Genomic DNA, 22,453 nt, shown 5'->3' with positions numbered 1-22,453 from the left:
CGTCTCAAAAAAAAAAAAAAAAAAAAAAAAAAAAGTTTTTGATAAAATCCAAATTGCATATAAAGTCACCATCATCATCATTATCAGCAGCAGCAGCAGCATCTTAATCTCTAAGATTCTAAGGAAGTTAACTTCCTTAAACCATACAGAGTTTCTCTAAGAAACCTCTAGGAAGCATCTTACTTAGTGGTGAAATATTGAAAGCTTTCACCCTGAGACAAGGAACTAGAAAAAGACGTTTGCTAATAACACCACTATTTAACATTGTAATGGAAGTAGTAACCAGGATAATAAGACAAGAAAAATAAATAACAGGTATAAGAATTAGAAAAAAAGAGAAAACTGTCATTCTCAAGTGATATGATTGTGTATATAGTATATTCAAAATATTTGACAGATAATCTATTAAAATTAATAAGCGATTTCAGCAAAGTGGTTGAATATGAGGTGTATATACAAAAATAAATTGTATTTCTATATATGCTTAGGAACAAATCCAACTGAAAATGTACAAGACCAGTATGAACAAAATCTTCATGGTGTCTTGCTATTGTAGATATTCCAAAATGCTTTGAGTATTTGATTTTAGTCAGTATTAACACATTAGAAAGAACAGAAACTGACCTCTAAGTAATACAAGTCATTATGAAATATTGTATTTCATAAGTATTTTCCATATTGAGGTTTGTTATGGAAAACTGAAGTGAGGAAAGCAGGCTTCAATTTACTCAATGTCTTCAAAAACAAGGTAAATTAAATTCAGTTTTAAAACACTGGAGATAAATTTAGAATAGAAAATAAGGCAGAAAGATTTTGCATATAAGTGTATTTTAAAAGCATTTACATTGTCGTCATGATACCTAGGGTTTTTTATTATTATTATTATTACATAGAAGTAAAAACACAATTTTTCCTGAGAATAAATAGCTAACCTTATAAGGAATGTGAAGAAAGAAACAGTTCAATTTATTTGAGCATTTAAGATTTGAGAGATGAAGAGTGCAGAATAATGGTAGATTTTACAATTATACTATCCAAATATCAACTAAAAATATTATCGCTGACATTTCTAGAAACGTGCTAATCAGCAGCATGTTCCAAAAAAGCAGTTTCCTAACCTAATAGAATAATGTTGAATTTTTAAGGGCTTCTTTAAGGTATGATTATGCCTATGAAAACAATTCAGATGTGAGCAATAGTGCTCTGCCTCTACAACAGCTTCATCTTCATAATCTTACTGATAACATTTTCATAAATTCATAATGCAGTATTGCAATAAAATTTGGAGACTTTCAGTAAATCATGTTTGACAGAAAAAAATTGAGAAAACATATAAAATAGATTTCAAGTCTCCTAACTGAATTTTGAAAAATACCGTACAATTGAATATCAAAATTCTCACTGATGTGTCACATATTCACACATGCAAACAGAAGACTATATTTACCTCTTGCAGTTAGGGCATGTGGTGATACCACTCCCATTTCATTTTCCTATTAACACATTAAAGTTTCCAGAAATAAATTAGACCAGTTATTGTGAGATGGCATCTGGTAAGAGAATCTTGAAGCTCATTAAGATACAATAAATGTATTCTTACACATATTTTTGAATGATTTAATAACAGAATGTCTACAGTTGAGGCCCTTTTTGTTACATAGCATTGGCCTGCTGAAGAGATCTTTCCTGTTCTGGGCCCTTTTTAAACCTGGAGCAGTATTCCCAAGCATGATCTACGCAGCCTCTAGAACCTAAAGAGGTTTACCAACTTCTTCTTCTTAGTGGTGGAAACTACATGAAGCAACAATCCACCCTTTACTTTGGAGGCAATGCCCACATGTCCCAGTTTATTACACTCCTAGAAATTCCACTGCTGTGATGAGCCACTGAATCTTCACAGGATTTCTCTCTCACCATCACATCCTTGTTCATTTCTCATGAACCTTGGCTAAGCGCTGCAAAAAATTAACTAGAACTCCATTCACATATCTGCTACATAAGACTACCATGATTACAATGATCAGAGTATAAACTTCATGGTCAGGTTTTAAAAAGATAAGGAGAACTTTGGAAAAATGATGGTCATATAGGTAGATGAAGGAAAATAAAGAGAAATGTGTATGTTTCATGTTTGTTTAACATAGGCTTTTTTCTAGCATAAAAGATAAGCGTTTTTAATTATGTAATTAAAACATTTTTTAATTGTTTTTTAAAAAATCTCTTTTATATCATATGACCTTTAGAGTTATATTAATTTATATCCCATCCTCCTACAAAAATCTTTTAAGGCAGGGCATTTATAACTAGGTAGCTAAGCCAAATGCAGATTAGGATAATTTTATGCCCTGAGAAACTTCATCACCTTCCTGCAATGATACATCGAGAAGAACACAGTATCACCTCTGTTGTATTCTCACCAATAATACATAACCTGAATACAATGAGAAGAAACTATATAACAAGTACAAATTCAGAGATACTCTACAAAACAATTTTTCAGTAGTCTTTAAAAGTATTAAGTTTGTAAAATACAGAAAAAAGATGAGGAACTGTTCCAGTTAAAGGAGACTAAGAAAAAATGACAACTAAATGCAACTTATGATTCTGGATTAGATCTCAGACTAAATATAGGCCATTACTAAGACAACTCACAAATCTGATAAAGTTGATTAGATCATAGTAGTGCATCAGTGTTAATTCCCTAATTTTGATAACTGGAGAATATGGTTGAAGGGCACAAAGACACTCTTGTAAAATATTTTACTGCTACCTTTGCACACTATACAAGTTTGCAGGATAAATGAAGATGTTAGGAAAAGTTTTTCAATGTTAAGACACTTTCTCAGGTGTTATTTGAAAAAGATCTGTAACAATATCAATAGGATAAACACCTTAGAAATTAGTTTAGCTTCAAAATAGTACACTAAACATATTTTAAGACCAGTATTTATATACTGTAGTTCACACTTACTTCATCCAATGTAAAATCCTCTAAATCTATTTCTCTGTATTCTTCATCAGATTCTTCATTCTTAATAGCCTCTAGAGCTGCTGTCAGTTTCTTTCGCAAAATAAAGCCCTTCCAAACTGCCTAAACAAAAATGTAAAGTATGTTATACAAGGTTATAGATCAAACCCTAAACCAGATTATCTGTGTTATCCCATTAGGAAGATAAAACATCTTAGACCTAAGTTTAATGACATAATAATCTCTTTTCTGAACTTTATGTGACACTTAAAACTGAAAGATAAATTAAATGACGACATGTGTCTAAAGTTCTGAATTTCAGGAGACTTTCCTTGTAGTAAGCAAAAAAGAATCTTTAAAACTCTCTCAACTGCACATGTAGGTCAACCAATCAATTATCTTACAATTCCTCCAGGACCCATTCTAAACTAAGAAGAAAAAGATACAAAGGAAAACCCACTTTGCTAATGTTCAAATGATTATGTATAAAATAAATTAAAATACAATTAGGAAAACATCAACGTATATAAATGGATTCATATTACACAGGGAGTATTATGGCCTATAACAATGAACTAATTTCATTTTTAAATACATTAAGCATAAAACAACAAAATTTAAAACACTCAGATTCCTCAAGAATCCTGGATGAACTTTCCTCAATGAACTTGAGGATGAATAATCCTCAATGAACTTTCCTAACTGTAACTCCAAGTACAATGTAGCTTATAAAAATGAATATCTTTATATTTATAAATATAAATAATATATTTATGCTCCTGGAGAATGAGTTTCAGGATATATTGTGTGAAAACCAAGGGAGAAATAAGTGTTTTTCATGTTACTGTTTATCTATGAAAAACTGTTTATAAACATATATGTTACATAAACATATATATTGCAGTCTATATAAACACAGAAAACGTTCAAATTATAAAATTAATGTTAAAAATGGTTACCTATAAAGGCATAAAATGGGGTAGAATGTGTAGCAATAGAAGCCAGACTTCTCTAAATACATCTTGCTTGGATTAGACTTTCAAATTATGCACATGCTTAAGAAAATTGTGAAACAAATTAAGTAAATAAGAAAATTGTGAAACAAATTAAGTAAATATGAAATAGAAAGAAGTACCTAAAATATAAAAAATGTTTTATGCTGTGGAATAACCATACAAGTTATTTAAAGTTACTTAAAATACATTTATTTGGCTTCACTCAGGTGAAATATACTCAGAAGACAAGTTTGACCACAAAAGAGATCTTAAAATGGTTTTCAGTAATCATATTGTTAGTAATAAGATTGGTATTTTCATTCTGAAATATATATACACAGACAGAGAGAGAGATATAAGTGAAATATACAAAACAGTGAAACCATCTATGACAATAGCAGTCACCCAAACCTTTGTTAACAGCCAGCATAGGAAGCCAAACCATAACCTGCATCAAATAATCCCGGATGCCAGGTGATAACCCCTGCAGCAATTAGCCAAGAATGGTCAAAACTTGATCAATGACCCAGCTTCCTTGCTTTTTACTCTGCTTCTAACTCCGGAACAACCAGAGAAAGCCAAATAACATAAGATGCTCTACTTCTAGCCTCTCCCTACCCACTTTCCCCATGCCAACAACCTCCAATAGAGCATACCTGAAGCTTTCCCTTTTTCCACTAAAAACTTTCCCACTCCCTTCCATGTTTTGGGGTCTACGCCAAAGGCAAGTGATGATGGCTGATTCCCTCATTAGCATATACTCTGAGTAGCCCATTGTTTTCTCATTTATGTGGTCTTTATTTCCACTGTATATGTATGTGTGTGTACATACCCACATACACATATGGTAGGAGAAGTGAGGGAGAGAAGGAAAAAAAGCAATTATGATAATGTCAGTAAAAATCAGGATTTTCTATAGAAGAAAAGAGATGCAAATATACAATTAAATAAGTAAAATTCTATAGTCCTAACTATAGCTTTAAAACATCAATATGTACCCATGGTATATTTGTTTCCTAAAAATATCTATTTGAAAACTAAGTACAATGTAATTACATTATATAAATAATAACTATACCAGTAGAAACAAGTATTTCTAAAATCCAGATGGGGTGCTCTATATGTCATTTCCGTTAAAGAAACCAACGGTCTTTAGAGAAATGACTGATTCTAGGCCTGGGGCAAAATGTATGCCAAATGAACCTGGAACACTGTGTCACATTAGCAAGCAAGGACAATTTTAAAGACTACTAAATCATGGCAAAAAGTGAACTTGATGAGACTACCACTGGCCAAATAAAAGACCACCATTTAAGCAGCAATAATAATACTAACTGCAATGAAATCAAATACATATATTTCAAATTTGTGTTTATTATCATAGTACCCATTTTGGTGACCTTTGGAGGATGCTAGGAGACCTCATTAATCTAAAAATCGGTAAATAAAGGAAAATTATTAATATCAAGCATTTAACCTGCCTTTCCAATATGAACTGTACCTTAGGATAAGTAAATAGTTGAATAGATAAAGACTTTGTTTGTAATTTTTGAATACTTTAGTTAATAAATAAGGAATAGTAGATATCAAGTATCATCATTGTGTAAACCATTAATAAAATAATTGATCTAGGCAATGTTTACCAATGGCCAGTAACATTCCTGAAAGAGAGGCAACCAGATACTATGTACCTCTTCTTTGTAATACAACCACCACCTATGAAATATTCTTGCTAAAGAAATCAAACCTGAATCAGAACAAACATTAGATCTTACTATCAATTTACATAAAACAAGGAAATGATAAGCATGTTAAATGATGTCATGAGGATGCATTTGGCAAAATTAAGAAATTGGAAAACCCTATAGGACAAATGACCTGGTCACTTCAATAAATAAATTGCAAGAAAAAGAAGGGAGTTGCTATATAATAAAAGACTTAACATACAAAATAAAAGTTTGAGTGATGACTTGTATTTTGATTAAGAAAAATCTGCAAACAAACGTATTAAATGGTAGAGGAATTTTGAATACTGGTATCATATTTGGTGATAGTGAAAAATAATTGTTATTTTTAAGCTTGGAAATGTATTTCAATTATATTCAAAGCAATATAATTGCTTGAATTATAGAAATTCATGCTAAAATATTTATGAAAGGAATAATTTATTTCAAATAATCTAGTGATGTGGAGGAAGATGTTAATTGGTTTTAAATGAGTCAACATTGACAAGTTATTCAACTCATGTTTAAGGTAGGTATATGGAGTCTTGGGTCTTCTCTGTGCATTTGAAATGTTTTGTAACTAAATGTTTAGAAAATCACAGATGGTGCACTTACCTTTTTTCTTACAATCAATATAATTACCTAAAGTCAGAAATCAAGCTTCACGTGACTTTACAAGCTTCTTTTGCTGGTTGTCATTCATAATTTCCAACAATTAAGGACATAATCATGATTCTTGATGGAAATGCAAAAGAACAGTATTCTTCCATGGAGCCCATCCCATACAAACCAAGGAGGGTAAATAAGTAGCATGGATTTCAAAATTATTGAACGTCTGTTATATGCAAGACACACATGACACAGCAGTGACTAAAACAGACAAAAAAATCTCTAAGCATGGACTTCCCATTTTAAAGGGAACTGAGACTGAGAATAAAATACATAAGGAAACTAAACTGTATGGTAAATAAATGCTATGGACAAAAATAACAGTCACAAGAGATGGGGAGCATTGGGGAGGTATTGCTATTTTAAATAGGGTATCCTAAAGACCTCCCACTGTGTGTTTACCATTTGAATATATATGCATAATGGAGCCTAGGAGCCACCAACCTAAAGATACCATCAGCAGGCAAAATTAATAGCCTGAATGTTATTCCTTATACCTTTGTTCTGGCTTAAGCTCAGTAGAGCAAGATTTCTGCAATGGCCTACAACTGCTGTTTTCTATGCATTCTTCCCCTCTCATTCTGTGACTAAATGCTCTTGTACTACTCAAATCAGAAGCTGTGCTATAACTTCTACCGCTGCCAACAGTCTTGAGCCTGTGGTCCTGAGCAGGAGTTGGAAGATGCTGATACAGTTGGGCATACTGTGCCTCAGTGATACTACTGTATTGGAATTTATAAGCTTTTCACAAGTGGTGAACCCTGTTCTTAATTATGCTTAATAGCCTGATTTCTCTGATACAGTGTAGTAGAGATTTTCTTTTCTCAGCCTGTGATAAATACTTGAGCCTTTCAATGTTACCTTCCTTCTTCCCAAAAAGCTGTGAGAAACTCAGGCTTCTAGGAATAGGTATAGTTACCTACCGTACTTTCTGAGTGGGGAGAGAGCACTGTCAAAGAAGCTAGTTCCGCATAACTCTACTCCTTTACCCACCCAACATGTCTGGCTTGAAAATTCAATTATCCTTTTCAAACCGTGAAACATATCCACTCCGTCTACCCCCAGTCCCACTTTCTCTTTCTGGAAGAAACTTGTTTCAATCAAACCTCACCACCTATTTCAGCAGCCTCCTATAGCTCTCTCCAAGGCAACCTCACCACAGGACAAGTAAGAAATATATTGTCACTCCCTCAGAAGAACAACAATTTATTTTGCTGTTGCTTATGTGTCAGGTTTCAGATTCCATTTATACATACTGAGATCTCTTTTCCAGGAAAGTGTGAAGTAGGTTTGAGAGTCCAGGAGGGGCTATGTTATCTAGTCTATTTATTGCCTAAACTAAGTTTTCTACTTTTTACTGATAGAGCTTTCTTTTTGCCCAATCCACAAAATTCTAACTCAAACTATGATTGTTATCAATATTTTCAAGAAAGGTGAAAATTATTTGTAAAGGGAAAAATATAAAAGTCATAGAGGATTGCCACGTAGATTAAACCAGAAAATTTAAACACAGTAAGAAGCATGTGATTATCAGGTAATATGTACTCAATAAATATATTTCCCCCAATTTCCTTGATGCTTTATTTCTAACAACTTCATTCACTTAGTTTAACAAATAAGAAAATCATGTGATATTTAACATTGTATAATTTAAAAAATACAGTTGATTTAATTTTAATCATATTTACCTCTAAAATGAATTTCAATGTAGATAATATTCCTCTGTTTTGTAAGTTCCTATAAATAAATTCTAGCTTCTTAAGGGAGCTTAAGGTTCTTCTAATATGAGAAAGGATGTCAATATGAGTCAAAAACTTGAACAATATGGGTGGCAGAAAAAAACAGGACATCTTTGTGTAATAAGGAATAAAATTTAAAGCATTGCTTAAGAAATTGGCATTACTCTTTTTAACTTACCCATTATGCAGCATACTATCAGCTCTTTGCCCTCTTTATGATTGGCATGTCACATGGTCTAGATGACTAGTACATGCAAGCTACCTCAGAGATAAGTAACACTATTTTTCTTTTACCTCTTTCATTTGGAGATTTTTAAAAATTATCTTTATTTCTATTTTGTTCTATTTTTATTTTATTTTATTTTATTTATTTATTTATTTATTTATTTATTTATTTATTTGAGACAGGGTCTCACTCTGTCACCCAGGCTGGAATGCAGTGGTGCAATCTTGACTCACTGTCAATCTTGACTGACCTTCCAGGCTTAAGAGATCCGCCGCCAAAACCTTCTGAGTAGCTGAGACTACAGGCACACGCCGCCCAGTTAATTTTTGTATTTTTTTGTAGAGACAGGGTTTTGCCATGTTGCCCAGGCTGATATTGAACTCCCGAGCTCAAGCAATCTGCCCAATTTGGCTTCTAGAAGTTCTGAGATTACAGGTATGCTCCACCAGGCCCAGTCTTAGATTTTCATATCTGGGTGTTTATGCTCTGTCAGTTACTTGTTTTCTTTCAGAACGCCTTCTCCTAACATGGCAAATGGGCCAAGTGGCTTCTTCCTGCTAGGGAGGTACACTGCATATAACTTTCTCCCCAACCCTGTCCTGGAAAGGTTCCAAGAATCAGGGAAACATGCTCTCTTTCTCTTGATTATCTTTCCTCCTAAAATCATCTTATCTTTTTTTACCTTCCTCCCTTTTTAAAATACCAACAAAATGATATCAAGATTGAGTGCAGACCTAGTGAAAAGAAGCTAGCAAGGGCAACCTTTAATCCAGCATTAAGTGGCATGAGCCAAGGATTGATTCACTGTGGCTCCCAATGGGTTCTGCTCAAATCATCAGGGTCAGGGCTTCTGTGAAGCTCCAGACTATAAAATACATAGCGTGTGTGTTTTCTGGTGTGTCACACAGAGATATCTCCCTCATGAATCTGCTTAGGGTCAGAAATTCAAGTCCCAGCCATCTCTATTTAGTTTATCAGAAATAATGGTCATGTAAACATGTGGGTAAGTAATGTTCAGATTCTTCTTCTAACTTACTTATTTCTGACAAAGTCACATTTTTATCCTAATAATCTATCTATGATGAACTCATCTCTCTTTCTCATACATTCGAATCAATTCTCTGGCCTGACAATTCTCTCTATTGGACATATCTAACATCTTTTTGTTCTCCAACTATCACCAACTTCTACCCCCCATAGCATACTATATACTTGCTCCTTGTTGAAACTGCACACATCTCTCACCATGTTATTCCTACATTCTCTTAAGATTCTAGTTCTTTTGGTATTCTTGTTGTGCTGAAGCTTACTATCATTCCAGTAACATGAAATCCTGTGTTAAGTAACATGAAATCCTATGTTATTTTACTTCCACTGTCCTTTATGCCTGGAATTCCTTTCTCTTACCTATCTACATTGAGTCCTACTATTTCTTAAGGTGTAGCTCATATCCTTTAAGTGGGGTAGGGTAAGTGCTATAACAGAGTAAAAATGTATAATAATCCAAAAAAATAGTTTATCTCTTGATCACATAACAAACACTGAGAGAGTAAATGAGCCAATGGGACAGCACTTTAACATGAGGTGACTCGGGAAGCCAGACTTTGCACTCTTCAGTTCCAACAAGGATGCCCCAGAGGCTGTCTCCATTTCAGCCAACCAGAAAGGGAAAATGAAATGAAGGAGTGTCTGTGGGAGATGTTACAGGGTAGACCCGAAAGTGATAAAGTGATGCACAAATCTACCAATGAATTTTTTTTCTGAGACAAGATCTCACTCTATTGTCCAGGCTGGAGTACAGTGGTGTGATCTCAGCTCACTGAAACCTCCTTCCCCTCTGGGTTTAAGAGATACTCATGTCTCAGCCTTCCAAGTAGCTTACAGGCACCTGTCACCATGCCCAGTTAAGTTTTTGTTGTTGTTGTTGTTTGTTTTGTTTTGTTTTGTTTTTTGGTAGAGATGGGGGTTTCATCACATTGGCCAGGCTGGACTCGAACTCTGGACCTCAAGTGATTCACCCACCTCAGCCTCTCAAAGTATTGGGATCACAGGCATGAGCCACTGCACCCAGCCTACCACTCACATTCTAATGACTAGAACTCTGAGAGCCACAATCAACTGCAAGGAAAGCTTGGAAATCTAGTTTGGCTCTATGCCAGGAAGAAGAGAAGAATGTGGTTTTGGTGAACAGAGAGCGGTCTCTGGCACATCCTTCATGAAATCTTTCATTTCGATCCTTGTTACGCCCCGGCTGTTTCTGCCTAATCACACTGTACTACTTCAGAATGTTTAGACAGTCTAAAATTCATATTTTAAGATGAGTCATTTAAGAAGCTAGATGATTGTTCCTAGCAGATGTGGAAATGGAGTTCACTTCAATGATTTGAAGTAACAGGATGTACAAAAGAGAATTAAAGTTACGAAGAAAGACTGAATGATGCTTCCTTTTGTTACTGATACAAAGAAGCTCAACCAAAGAACTCACAACAGAGATACCAGTCACAACTAGACTATTTCATAAGGTAATGAACCTTCTCTTTATTGAGAGGAATGAAGCAAAAGTTGAATAGTTATTTACTGTCAATGCTGAAAAATGTATTGTTCATCCACTGATGACAGGAAGGAGTTTGGATGCATGGCATCTACATTCCTTATGTAGCAAAATAACATTTGGAGATAGTAAGTGAAGGGTTTTTTTTTATTTTTTTCTCAGAGTTTCCTTGAATCAATTACTGTCTACTCACTCCCACCTCTATCAGGTAAGAAAAACAGCTTTGCCTAGGCACTGTTCTCAGGAGGAGTACAGTATAGACAAATTAAGTAAACAGAAATACTGGATACATTGATTAGCAGCTCAGCAAAGGTATTTCTCTTGAAAGCTATATCTTTAATATTAAGAGCCAGGAACTTGAGAGGAAAGGTAATTTCTTTTTTTCTGAATTTTAAGGCCATTCTTCCAGTTGCTTTTCCTAAATACCTTGGAGACATTCCTGATTCCTCTCTATCTCTCATGTATTTACTCTCAAGAAAAAATCAACATATATTCTGGAATGTGATAGTCTTACCACCTCTGCTGCTGATACTCGGGTCCATGTCAATGTTATCTCTTGCCTGGTTTACTCTAATAGGCTGCTAAGTGATTTTGCTGCTTCTGCCTCTGTTCTCTTATAGTATAATTGTGACACAGAGTAAACTTGACCATGTCAATCCACTGTTCAAATTCCACCAATGTCTTTCCATATCATATAAGACCTTTTATAAATCCTACTTTGCTCCTTTTCATCATTCTCTAGTTACACAGGCCTCTTGCTACTTCCTAAACACTGTGGGCAGGCTACTAAATCATGGCCTTAGAATCTGATGTTCCTTTGCCTGGAATATTCTTCCCACAGATGTCTAATGACTAAATCTCTCTCCAGTGTCACATTTCCTGGTCTTACACATCCATCCTATCTAAAATGATAAACTTTTCTTTCATACTCCCATCCCACTTTTCCTGCTTTATATTTTCACCCACAATATTTCTCATAGCGAACATATTTATTAACTGCATATTCCAACAGAATGTAAGCCACAAAGATTTTTGTAGCAAGAAATATTTGCTGAATGAATAAAGGGAAATGTTAAATTTTGTTTAATTGTTATCATTAAACTTGGGTACAATACCATGAATTTCTACAGATCTTATTTTATTTAGTTTATATTTGCGTCCTCTACCAGGATATAAATTCCACGAAGGTAGGAATCTTGTTGATTTTAAGTTTTATTTCCTGAGCCTAAAACAATTCCTGACAAGTCGTAGCTTCTCAAAAAATTTGATGAGTAAATAAATTTTTAAAAATGAGTGTGATCAAGATGAACTTCATTTTAAAATCGGACCTTGGAATATACTTTGTCAACTGCCTGTAGGAACCAGTTGGTAAGGTATTGCCAGTGGCATCTAAGAGTTGAGAGAAGTCCTTGGACAACAGAAAGAAGGAAACTGGGAACCTCAGTCTTACAGCTGTGAGCAAATGAGTTCTTCTAGCAACAAATTAGATTGGAAGAGGACCCAAGCCCTAGATGAGAACTAAGGTCCAAGTCAACACTTTGATATCAGACTGGTGAGACATTGAGCAGAAAATCCATCCATGTTGTGCTCGGACTTCTGAGTTACAAACATTTTAAGGTAATAAATTGGTAATGTTTTACACTGCTACAACAAAAACAAAAACCCTGGTCTTGGTGAGATTGAGTCAAGTCTGTTAATTATTTGCTTTCTAAATTTTTAAACGAAAGTATTTGAAAAACTTTAACAATTATTTTGGTAGATTTTCAAACATATAGAAATAGCTATCAAGGCCAAGTAAGACCTGCTTTGGCTAATCAAATGTTAGCAGATGTGACAAATGACATGCTTAATGAAAAGTTATTGTCGTTGTTTGAGACAAGGTCTCACTGTATTCCCAGTGGTATGATCACAGCTCACTGCAACCTCACACTCCTGAGCTCAAGCAATCCTCCTGTCTCAGCCTCCCAAGTAGCTAGAACTACAGGTGTGCACCACCACATCCACTAATTTTTGTGGGTTTTTTTTTTTCAGATATGGGGTCTCTCTTTGCGGGCCAGGCTGATCTTGAACTCCTGGCTTCAAGCAATCCTCCTGCCTCGGCCTCCCAAAGTGCTGGTATTACAGGCTTGAGCCACCACATCCAGCCTTGATGAGAAGTTTTAAATATGGTTGTGTGGTCCAGCTTGACCTTCAGTCATGCAAATAGTGTTTTGTATTGAAGGCTTATTCCTTCAATCCAGATACCAAGCAGAGCCACAGCCAACCTGCAGCTAACCTGCAGCCAACATGTCACTTGAATAAGAAATAAGTCTACATAACTGTAATCACTGAAACTTGGAGGCTATTTTTAATACAGAATAAACCATGAAAGACAACTAATAAGTCTTTTGTAACTATGTTACCAAAAGATTGAAATTAACCTGAATAAGAACAGCAGCCTTCTCTCTCTGTTTTTGGATATTCACAATATTTTCCCTTTTTTCTTTCTTTAAAATAGTCTGATTCTTGATGGAAGAATTTGGCAGTCCTTCTGTTGCAGCAGTACATAACCTTGTGGAGAAATGCATCTGTCTGCGCATGAGGTAACCACGCCAGTATGACTGGATGACCACAGCTGCCATACTATTAAGAGGAGAGAAACACACACACACACACACATTTGTTATTATCTGTAAATACACAGTTGTAGATAAAAGTTCCTCCTAAGCAATATTTTAAACAAAGAACACATAAAGTATTATTTAAAAATAAGACCGCTTCTTTTACTTAACCATTGTCATAGAAGTAAAAATAGTAAGAAAACCTTCCAATCTGAAGAAAAGAAATGGGCCAATAGTTGAGTATGTGGCTAAAAGGGAGTTTCATTTGTTTCTTTTAAGGAGGGAGATTTATAGAGATTTTGTATCATCTTGGGGATATTTGTCCAGAGAGAACGGGAAAAAGTGATGAGGCAGAAGAGAGGGAACACATGTAGGAGCCAATGTTTACTTGGCAAGAGAGGGTAAAATCCTATTCATCGTGGAGAAGTGACCTTCGAATGTAAGAGGAAGAAGGCTGCCTTTACTGTAAGAGGAAGGACCCTATCAGGTGCTTAGGAGCTTCACTTTCTTCTCTGCCCACAAACAGTTAACTTACACTCTTACAGACCCAGCAGTAAATACTTACATTTTTGTGGTCCACACCTATTTGCCAATTTCAGGCACTGAATGAATCAATGCTATGTGTTTTCCATGTCCTCCTAAGTTGCCCAGCAACATTAGCAAAATGTGATTTAAAATATACATCATTTATAAAAGTGGATTGTCAGTGTGTTTAGTAATTTAACTCTTACTAATCAGAAATGTTTTTCTTTCCCAACATAGATTATTAGAGTAATATTATCAAGGTAAAGAGTGTAGTCAAAGTGCTGACTATTCTGTCTTACTCCCTTTTCAAATTCCTGACTTTGGCTTAAAAAGAAGATAAGTAGGCCAGGCGCAGTGGCTCAAGCCTGTAATACCAGCACTTTGGGAGGCCGAGACGGGCGGATCACGAGGTCAGGAGATCGAGACCATCCTGGCTAACATGGTGAAAACCCGTCTCTACTAAAAAAAAAAAAAAAATTACAAAAAACTAGCTGGGCGTGGTGGCGGGGGCCTGTAGTCCCAGCTACTCGGAAGGCTGAGGCAAGAGAATGGCGTGAACCCGGGAGGCGGAGCTTGCAGTGAGCTGAAATCCGGCCACTGCACTCCAGCCTGGGCGACAGAGCGAGACTCTGTCTCAAAAAAAAAAAAAAAAAAAAAGAAGATAAGTAATTCTTGGCGTATCTCCATTTCCTAATGCTCCCTTGAAATAGTTTTCAATAATTTTATAATTGCCAAATCCAATGAAATTTCTTCATTCCTCATACAATTTATTTTAAGGCAAAGTGGAATGAAGTGATAAACTCTACTAGATATGACCACACTTTTTTTTCCTCATAGTAATACATTTCTGGGAAATTAGAAAGGAATTATGAAGCCATTTTCTATTGCTGTTTTGGCTTATTATCGGCATTACTATCATCATCATTGTTATCATCACCACCATTTAATGTAAAGCTAGTAGAACGCTCCAATCTGTTTTACTATGAATAGAATATTGAAGTTAAAGGCTAAAATACATGGTCTAAGATATACTACTTGAATTTCCAGTACTTTGAAAAAATATTCATGTTCCAACAAATCATTTCCTCCTCCTAGGGTAAACATAACTTTGTAAATTTTGATATAAATATAATTCACATTTATTCATTCAATCATCCATTCATTACTTCATCTTTTGAACAAAAATGGATTAGGGGATTTCAAAGCACCTTTAATAGGCACTTTGGGTGATAAAGAAAAGAATCAGAAAACACATTTGCAATATGCAACTAGTAAAAATTAAAAGGCTTATGGGAAAACACATCAAACCTGAGACAGTATCTTATATTTCTTTATAGACACATGCAAGTTTCATGAACTGTAACTGTGAATTTTTTGTAAAGTCATTGATTGCATGAATTCCTCAGCCTGATATCACCAAAATTCCCCAGGGAAAACAAAAACAGAAGGTAGATGAGGGGTATTTTCTTCAGTGACACTAACATATGGACTGCTTTTCACTACATTGAAAGCAGGTAAAGAAGCTGACTTTATGGTTTCCTAAATGTAGGGTGCACTACAGGTTGAGAAAAACAACTCCATGATCATCCTCATCATCATCATATTTTTGGCAAAACTTATAATGTCAAAAGTGTCTTTAGAATAAGAGCACATGTAAATAATTCTTAGGAAACTCTTACACAATTAACAATTAATCTCCTGAATCACTGAGTGTTAAGATTCAGCAACGGGTATACATTTTCCTTCCCGTTTATTCTTTGGGTCTTTAATCTGTATTTTCAGTTCTTCTTCCTTACTTATTATCATCATTTGGCTATTTTATTTAGGATTAAGAAGTTAAAAATATTGTTTATATGAAATTTCAGTAGGCAACATTTGAAGTGTTTGGAGCAAAGGCAATCAATTAAATAAACTGATAAAACACAAATCAGAAAATATTAAAGCCACTTTTGATAAATATTAAAAATTTACATTAGGAAATATGTTAGTTTCAGCATATCAAATTACTTAGCTCCCAGAAAAGAAAAAAATTACTCTTTACCCTGACAACTTTTGAAAAAAGGAAGAGTGGGAAAAGCAAGATTTGCTAGCTACTGTGGTATTCTGACATTTGCCCTGCTCAGCACCAGTAATTCATAAGAGAAACTAAATCTGAGGAATTTTTCTTTTCTTAGCTTGACTCTGAGGCCAAAAGTAAAAAGAACAAGAAGAAATTGACAGGACAAAGTAAAACCTAATCCTTGCTGTTCAATAGTTAGTCATTAGCTTTCTAAAATTATTTAATTGTTATAAGGGGGTTTACTTGATTAATCATAGAGAATATTGCCCTACCTTATAGATCTACTGATGCCAAAAAGTTATAGCACATACATTCAAAATACATGCAAAGATGCTCATTAAATGTTTATTAAATCAATGAGCAAATAAATGGCATGTGCAAAGGCATATATATATATATTTTTTTATTTTATTTATTTATTTATTTTTGAGATGGAGTCTCACTCTGTCACCCAGGCTGGAGTGCAGTGGTGCGATCTCGGCTCACTACAAGCTCCGCCTCCTGGGTTCACGCCATTCTCCTGCCTCAGCCTCCCCAGTAGCTGGGACTATAGGCGCCTGCCACAACGCCCGGCTAATTTTTTGTATTTTTTAGTAGAGACGGGGTTTCACCGTGTTAGCCAGGATGGTCTCGATCTCCTGACCTCGTGTTCCACCCGCCTTGGCCTCCCAAAGTACTGGGATTACAGGTGTGAGCCACTGCACCCAGCCTGCAAAGGTATATTTTTTAAAAATTAAAATACTTGATTACTCAGAAAATGTTTTTATTATTTTTAGAGTATTGTATTTTATTTCTCCTTAAAATATATTACAAGGCAGAAAAAAATTCACATTTACTCATTTAAATACTACTAGAAATTAAACCAGAATTTAATCAAATTAATCTGCACTATAATTAATGATTTGTGCACCTCATGAAAACATAATGGAATCGGTATGAAATATGATTGTGATTTAAATCCTTCAGCAAATTACTAGGTACCGTTGACTAATATCATCCATCAAAAGTAGTAAACATACATCTATAGAAGAAACATTATTTATATATCTTACATTTTTTCACTAGGCTCAATATTTTGGTGATTCCTCAGCACAGAATTTGTCATTTCTACTTCTTTAAATGGGATTCTTATGGTGGGAATACTGCTTGCCTTGCTGTTTTCTTTCTTCTGGCATACTAATATTTCCTGATGTCTTCCTTCCATATTTTCACATGTGGAGGAGTTGCTTAGTGGGGAGCGGCTGGAGACAGAGTCCATCCATTTCTCAGGATTATCTGGTGAGTCTGGATTATCTTCATGTGCACAAGAGTAGAAGACTCCATTTTGCAGAGTGCTGTCACTGTTTGTAGGGGCCAAATGATTTTTCTGGGCTTCTGATTCATCTTTCTTGGTGATATTTACATCCCCTCGTTCGTGTGCATGTCGGTATTCAGTACTCAGTATCATCAATTTTTTAAAATAATGACAGAGATTTTCTGCAGTATCCAAGGTAAATACATCTCTGAACAAATAAACGATGAGAACATTTAATAAGAATAGTATCAGCAAATATTAAAACTTGTGCAAGTTTTGAAATTTTTACTGTATGGCCTCAAATGAATATTAAACTTCACTACAACATTCATTATAGATTATTTCTAGTTGTTTATATAAAAATGGATCTCGTTTATAACAAAATGTGAAAACATTTGTTTAGTTAATTTAGATCCATCAGTCCAGACAACATGTCTGGAAGTTTTAGGACCATTTTTATTCTAGGTATTTTTGGTACAAATGAATGAGAAAAATTCATGCTTTTACTACCATAAACATGAGAAATCATGGTTGACTAAATTTGGAGAAGCTATTTATGAAATAAAGTTAAAAGTGCTTTCTACATTGACTTTTGCCATGCAAAATATTTGTACTGGACTTTTAAACAAAGAACTTACATTATGGGAAAATTTTTATTCCCATTTATCTCTGGAAAAATAATAATCCACTGCAAAGAGAATTCAAGTACTTTAAGACATAAATGGCTAAGATTCTCTTGAACAATTATTGGATTTCTAGCTTTTGAATTTTATAAGTTGTATAATTAATCAAATTTTAATGTTGCCTGGATTTGAAGTTCTCAATAACAAATGTAAAGGACTTTTCACTTATATGAGTATTCTTGGCTACATTTTGTCTTCTTTTATTTTTATTTCATGTTTAAAAAATTTTGCTTATTTCTAACATATTTTCTGGCTATATTTAATATATTGCCATAAGCTGCCTTAATTTTTTTCTGAAAACAAAATACAGTATATAAAAAATAAAATGTTAATCACATCAAACAAAATGAAAGTTACAATTATTTCCAAAAATGTAGACAATTTGATAGTTCCTATGTTCACAAAGGTAATTTTAGACATTAGCATAGGCTCGTCCAATATGTTTGTTTTGTATTTTATTCATTTCATTGGTTAATAATGCAAAAAAAGGTTCGATATTAGCATATCAAGAGTTTATGGTTACTTGTTGAACTCACCACCACTTATGCATTAAATATATAAAATATAGTCTATTTTACATATTATAAAATAAGAATTTTCCTTCTTCCTATAGTCTTTCCATTTTCAATGCTAAAATAAAACTTAAGTTGCAATGAAATAAATAGTCCAAAGACTGCATTTAAAATCTCATGTTGAAATTTGGATTTCAAGGGAATGTCAAGAGTCACCTTTACGTACAAAATTGTATATTACCACATATATACAAGTAAATATTATTTTAGATTTGCATAAAGACAAATGTAAATAATCTTAGTATTTGTTGCATTAAACACTACTTATAACAATTTAAATTATTTTTAATGATGTGAGATTTCTTTTTAATCTAAATAGACTGTTCAAAAATATTTAAACAGAAAATGAACTTCTACATAGGACAAGCATGTATAAAAGTATCAATAACAATACTTTAAGAATATAATATAGTAAGAAAATATAGACATTTAGAAGTACATGTTATTTTTCCAATTGCAATGGAGAGTCATTGTAAGTGAAACAATACAAAATGGTTTTTGTTTATAATTTACATTTTCTGACATAATGCAAATTTTAAAATACAGTTTTAGAAATATCAATTATAATGCATTCAGAATTCGAGGTGGGGAACAGGAAGTTTTCTTTCTTCAAAATTTGATTCTGATTACTGTCAACTTCTGTAATCTAAATGGGTGCAAGTGCTGACCGCTTTTCTCTACTGTGCTCCCATCATACCTTAGTATATAAGCATATGTATGATATTTTAATGTATAATATAAATTACATGTGTTATAAAACTTACCTCACTCTATTCTAGGTGTTTACCCAATTTTCTGTTATGCTAATTTGTGAATTATTTGGGGATAAATAGTCTTGCCTACAATAATTGTTGAATAAAATTATGACTGAATAATTGATGAATTTTTGCCTCTTGTCTTGATGCTATCCACATGCTTTCATTTACTTCATCTAATATTGTAGCATTTAAATATTTGAAGTTATGTTCAAAATACATATTAATACATTTCAAGAATAAAAACACGATGCCCAAAATTTTTTAAAGGTAGAATATCCCCAAAACACACTGTTTTAATCTAAAAAAGTATAATTGTGTTAATCAGAATACTTTAAAAATCATATTTATAAATTACATTATTGATTCTAAATACAACAATGGGAAGATCACAATCTTACCCTTTTCCAGTTATATAATTTTCAGTTAGCAAGTTGAATTCTCGAATCTGAGACTGACAAAGTGCCAGGAAACCTGCTGATTCCAGTTGATTGTGTTTTTCAGTGTAGCTTTCTGAATCAGAGTTTAGCATACTGCCATTAAGGATTCTCAGATCTGGCAACACTTTAAGTAGAGAATCCCTATTGAAAACAACAAAAAAAGTTAATAATCCTGATCTTGATAAGGAGAGTATATATCTAAATACCATATGCTGATCATTTAAGTAATATAAGCATAGGATATATATCTCAGAAAATGTGACTGTAGGGAAAATGATAGAGTTAGATTTTGTTGTTGTTGTTGTTGTTGTTACATTTCTTTAAAAAACCTGGTATCAGGTCATATACAAAGTAAGTTTTAGAGTTAATTATTTAACCATTTTCTTCTAAAACACAAATGAAAGATTGAAACTTGGAAACTCACGCTGGAATTTGGAGTGTAAAAAGATGCATTATGAAAAGAATAATAATATTAGATAAACTTTTAAACAGAAGATAACTATAATAATCTTAACAAAAGTTGTCTTTTATTTCAGAAATAGAGGTATATTCTGACTGTTTCTCTTAGTAAAATATATGAGAGTAAGACTAAAACAAGAGAGGTAGGATATTACCCTGTTTATCATGATCTGGAACATCTAAAATTATACTTTCTCCTGAATCTTGCTAAGGATTATAAAGGTAAAAATCTTCAACGTATTTACAAAAGTATATATCAATTTTTGGTGGTGTCCACCTGTAGTCCCAGTTACTCAGGAGGTTGAGGCAAGAGAATCACCTGAACCAGGGAGGTGGAGGTTGCAGTGATCCAAGATCGTGGCACTGCTCTGCAGCCTGGTGACAGAGCAAGGCTCCATCTCAAAAACAAAAACAAACAAACAAACAAAAAACAAAAAGAAAAAAGAAAAACCCTAATGCTGTGAAAAAGCCAGGTCAGACAGCAAGAACTTTCCATCAAGCTCAGCCACTTAGAACTACTAGCTGAAACCATTCTCAAGGAGAGTGTAGGTCTGTTTTCACCAGGCTGCTGATAGTTACAGGGAAAAGTGAACTCCTTCAACAAAGTCAATACCCTCGTTAGAAACTAACAGTTCCTATGGAGAAACTATACAACTCTGATGAAAGATATCCAAGAGGAACTAAATAAATTAAGAGATATCCCAATGGGGAGTTCATAGATAGGAAGACTCAATATTGTCAAGATGTAAGTTCTTCCCATATTGATCTATAGATTAAACTCACTCCAAATCAAAATTATAGCAAGGTATTTTATGGATATTAACAAAGTGTTTCTAAAGTTTATATAGAGAGGCAAAAGATCCAAAATAACTAGCTCAATATTGAAGGAAAACAACAGTTAGAAGACTGACACTAACTGACTTCAAGACTTAATATGAAGCTATAGTAATAAAGACAGTATGGTATTGGTGAAAGAACAGACAGATCAATGGAACAGAATAGAAAGTCCAGAAATAGACCCACACAAATACAGCTAACTGACCTTTGGCAAAGGAGCAAAACCAGTACAACAGAGCTAACAGTCTTTTTCAACAAATGGTGCTGGGACAACTCAAAATCCACATGAGTAAGCATGAAGCTAGACAGACTATGCACTTCACAAAATATTATCTCAGAAGGAATAAAAGACCTAAATGTAAAATATAGACTGTTAAAACTCCTAGAATATAATATAGGAGAAAATCTAGATGACCTTTGGTATGATGATGACTTTTAGATAAAATACAAAAGGTATGTCAGTGTGCAGGAAGGAGAGTTTAAAAATCACCAAAGGTATAAACAAGGAAAGAAAAAATTCATTTTTTTCATTAAAGTTAAAATTTTCTACTGTATGAAAGATAATCTCAAGAGAATGAGACGACAAGTCACAGACTGGGAGAAAACACTTCAAAAGATGTATCTGATTAAGAACGGTTATCCAATATATCAAAGAACAAAAGTCAACAATCAGAAAATACACAAACTAATTTAAAAATAGGCAAGAAACCTCAACAGACACTTTACTTAAGAAGATATACGGATGACAAGCCAGCATATAAGAAGATATCCAACATGATATTCATTAGAAAATTGAAAATTAAAATAACAATGAGACAATGCGATACCACTACATAACTATTAGAATGACCAAAATCCAGAAATACTGACAATACCAAATGCTGGTCAAGATATAGAGCAAGAGAAATTCACATTCGTTGCTGGTGGGAATGCAAAATGGAATAGCCACTTTGGAAGACAATTTGACAATTTCCTATAAAACTAAATTAAATCTCACCAAATGACCCAGCAATAACATTCCTTGGCATTTACTCAAATGAATTGAAAACTTATATTCACACAAAAATCTGTAAACAGATGTTTATAGCAGCTTTATTCACAATTGCTGAAACTTGGAAGCAACCAAGATGTCATTCAGTAGGTGAGTGGATAATAAATTGTGCTACAACTAGAAAATAGGATATTATTCAGTGCTGAAATGAAGTGAACTATGAAGCCATGAAAAGTTAAGTGCATATTATTAAGTGAAAGAAGTCAATATGAAAATTCTCACATACGATATTATTCCAATTTAATGACATTCTAGAAAAGGCAAAACTATTGAGACAGTAAGATCGCTAGTTGTCATGAGTTGGTG

General features: G+C 33.8%; 1 protein-coding gene across 7 annotated transcripts in view; it reads right to left on the bottom strand.

Moving 5' to 3' along the window:
• LRRIQ1 (leucine rich repeats and IQ motif containing 1) overlaps positions 1 to 22,453 on the bottom strand; it is a 232,753-nt gene that overhangs the window by 120,567 nt on the left and 89,733 nt on the right. For 6 of the 7 annotated variants that reach the window (XM_015431285.4, XM_015431286.4, XM_015431287.4 and 3 more), the window contains 4 exons: positions 19,762 to 19,941; positions 17,109 to 17,558; positions 13,293 to 13,494; positions 2,972 to 3,091 (listed from right to left, as the gene is read on the bottom strand). In XM_015431285.4, coding sequence (XP_015286771.3) covers positions 2,972 to 3,091; positions 13,293 to 13,494; positions 17,109 to 17,558; positions 19,762 to 19,941 — 952 coding nt within the window. Of the gene's footprint in view, positions 1 to 2,971; positions 3,092 to 13,292; positions 13,495 to 17,108; positions 17,559 to 19,761; positions 19,942 to 22,453 lie in introns of those variants that run through there. The other variant, XR_012419764.1, reaches the window with a different exon arrangement.

The sequence above is a fragment of the Macaca fascicularis genome, chromosome 11 (assembly GCF_037993035.2).
Source record: "Macaca fascicularis isolate 582-1 chromosome 11, T2T-MFA8v1.1".
Taxonomy (NCBI): Eukaryota; Metazoa; Chordata; class Mammalia; order Primates; family Cercopithecidae; genus Macaca; species Macaca fascicularis.
This window is presented reverse-complemented; position numbering and strand designations above follow the sequence as displayed.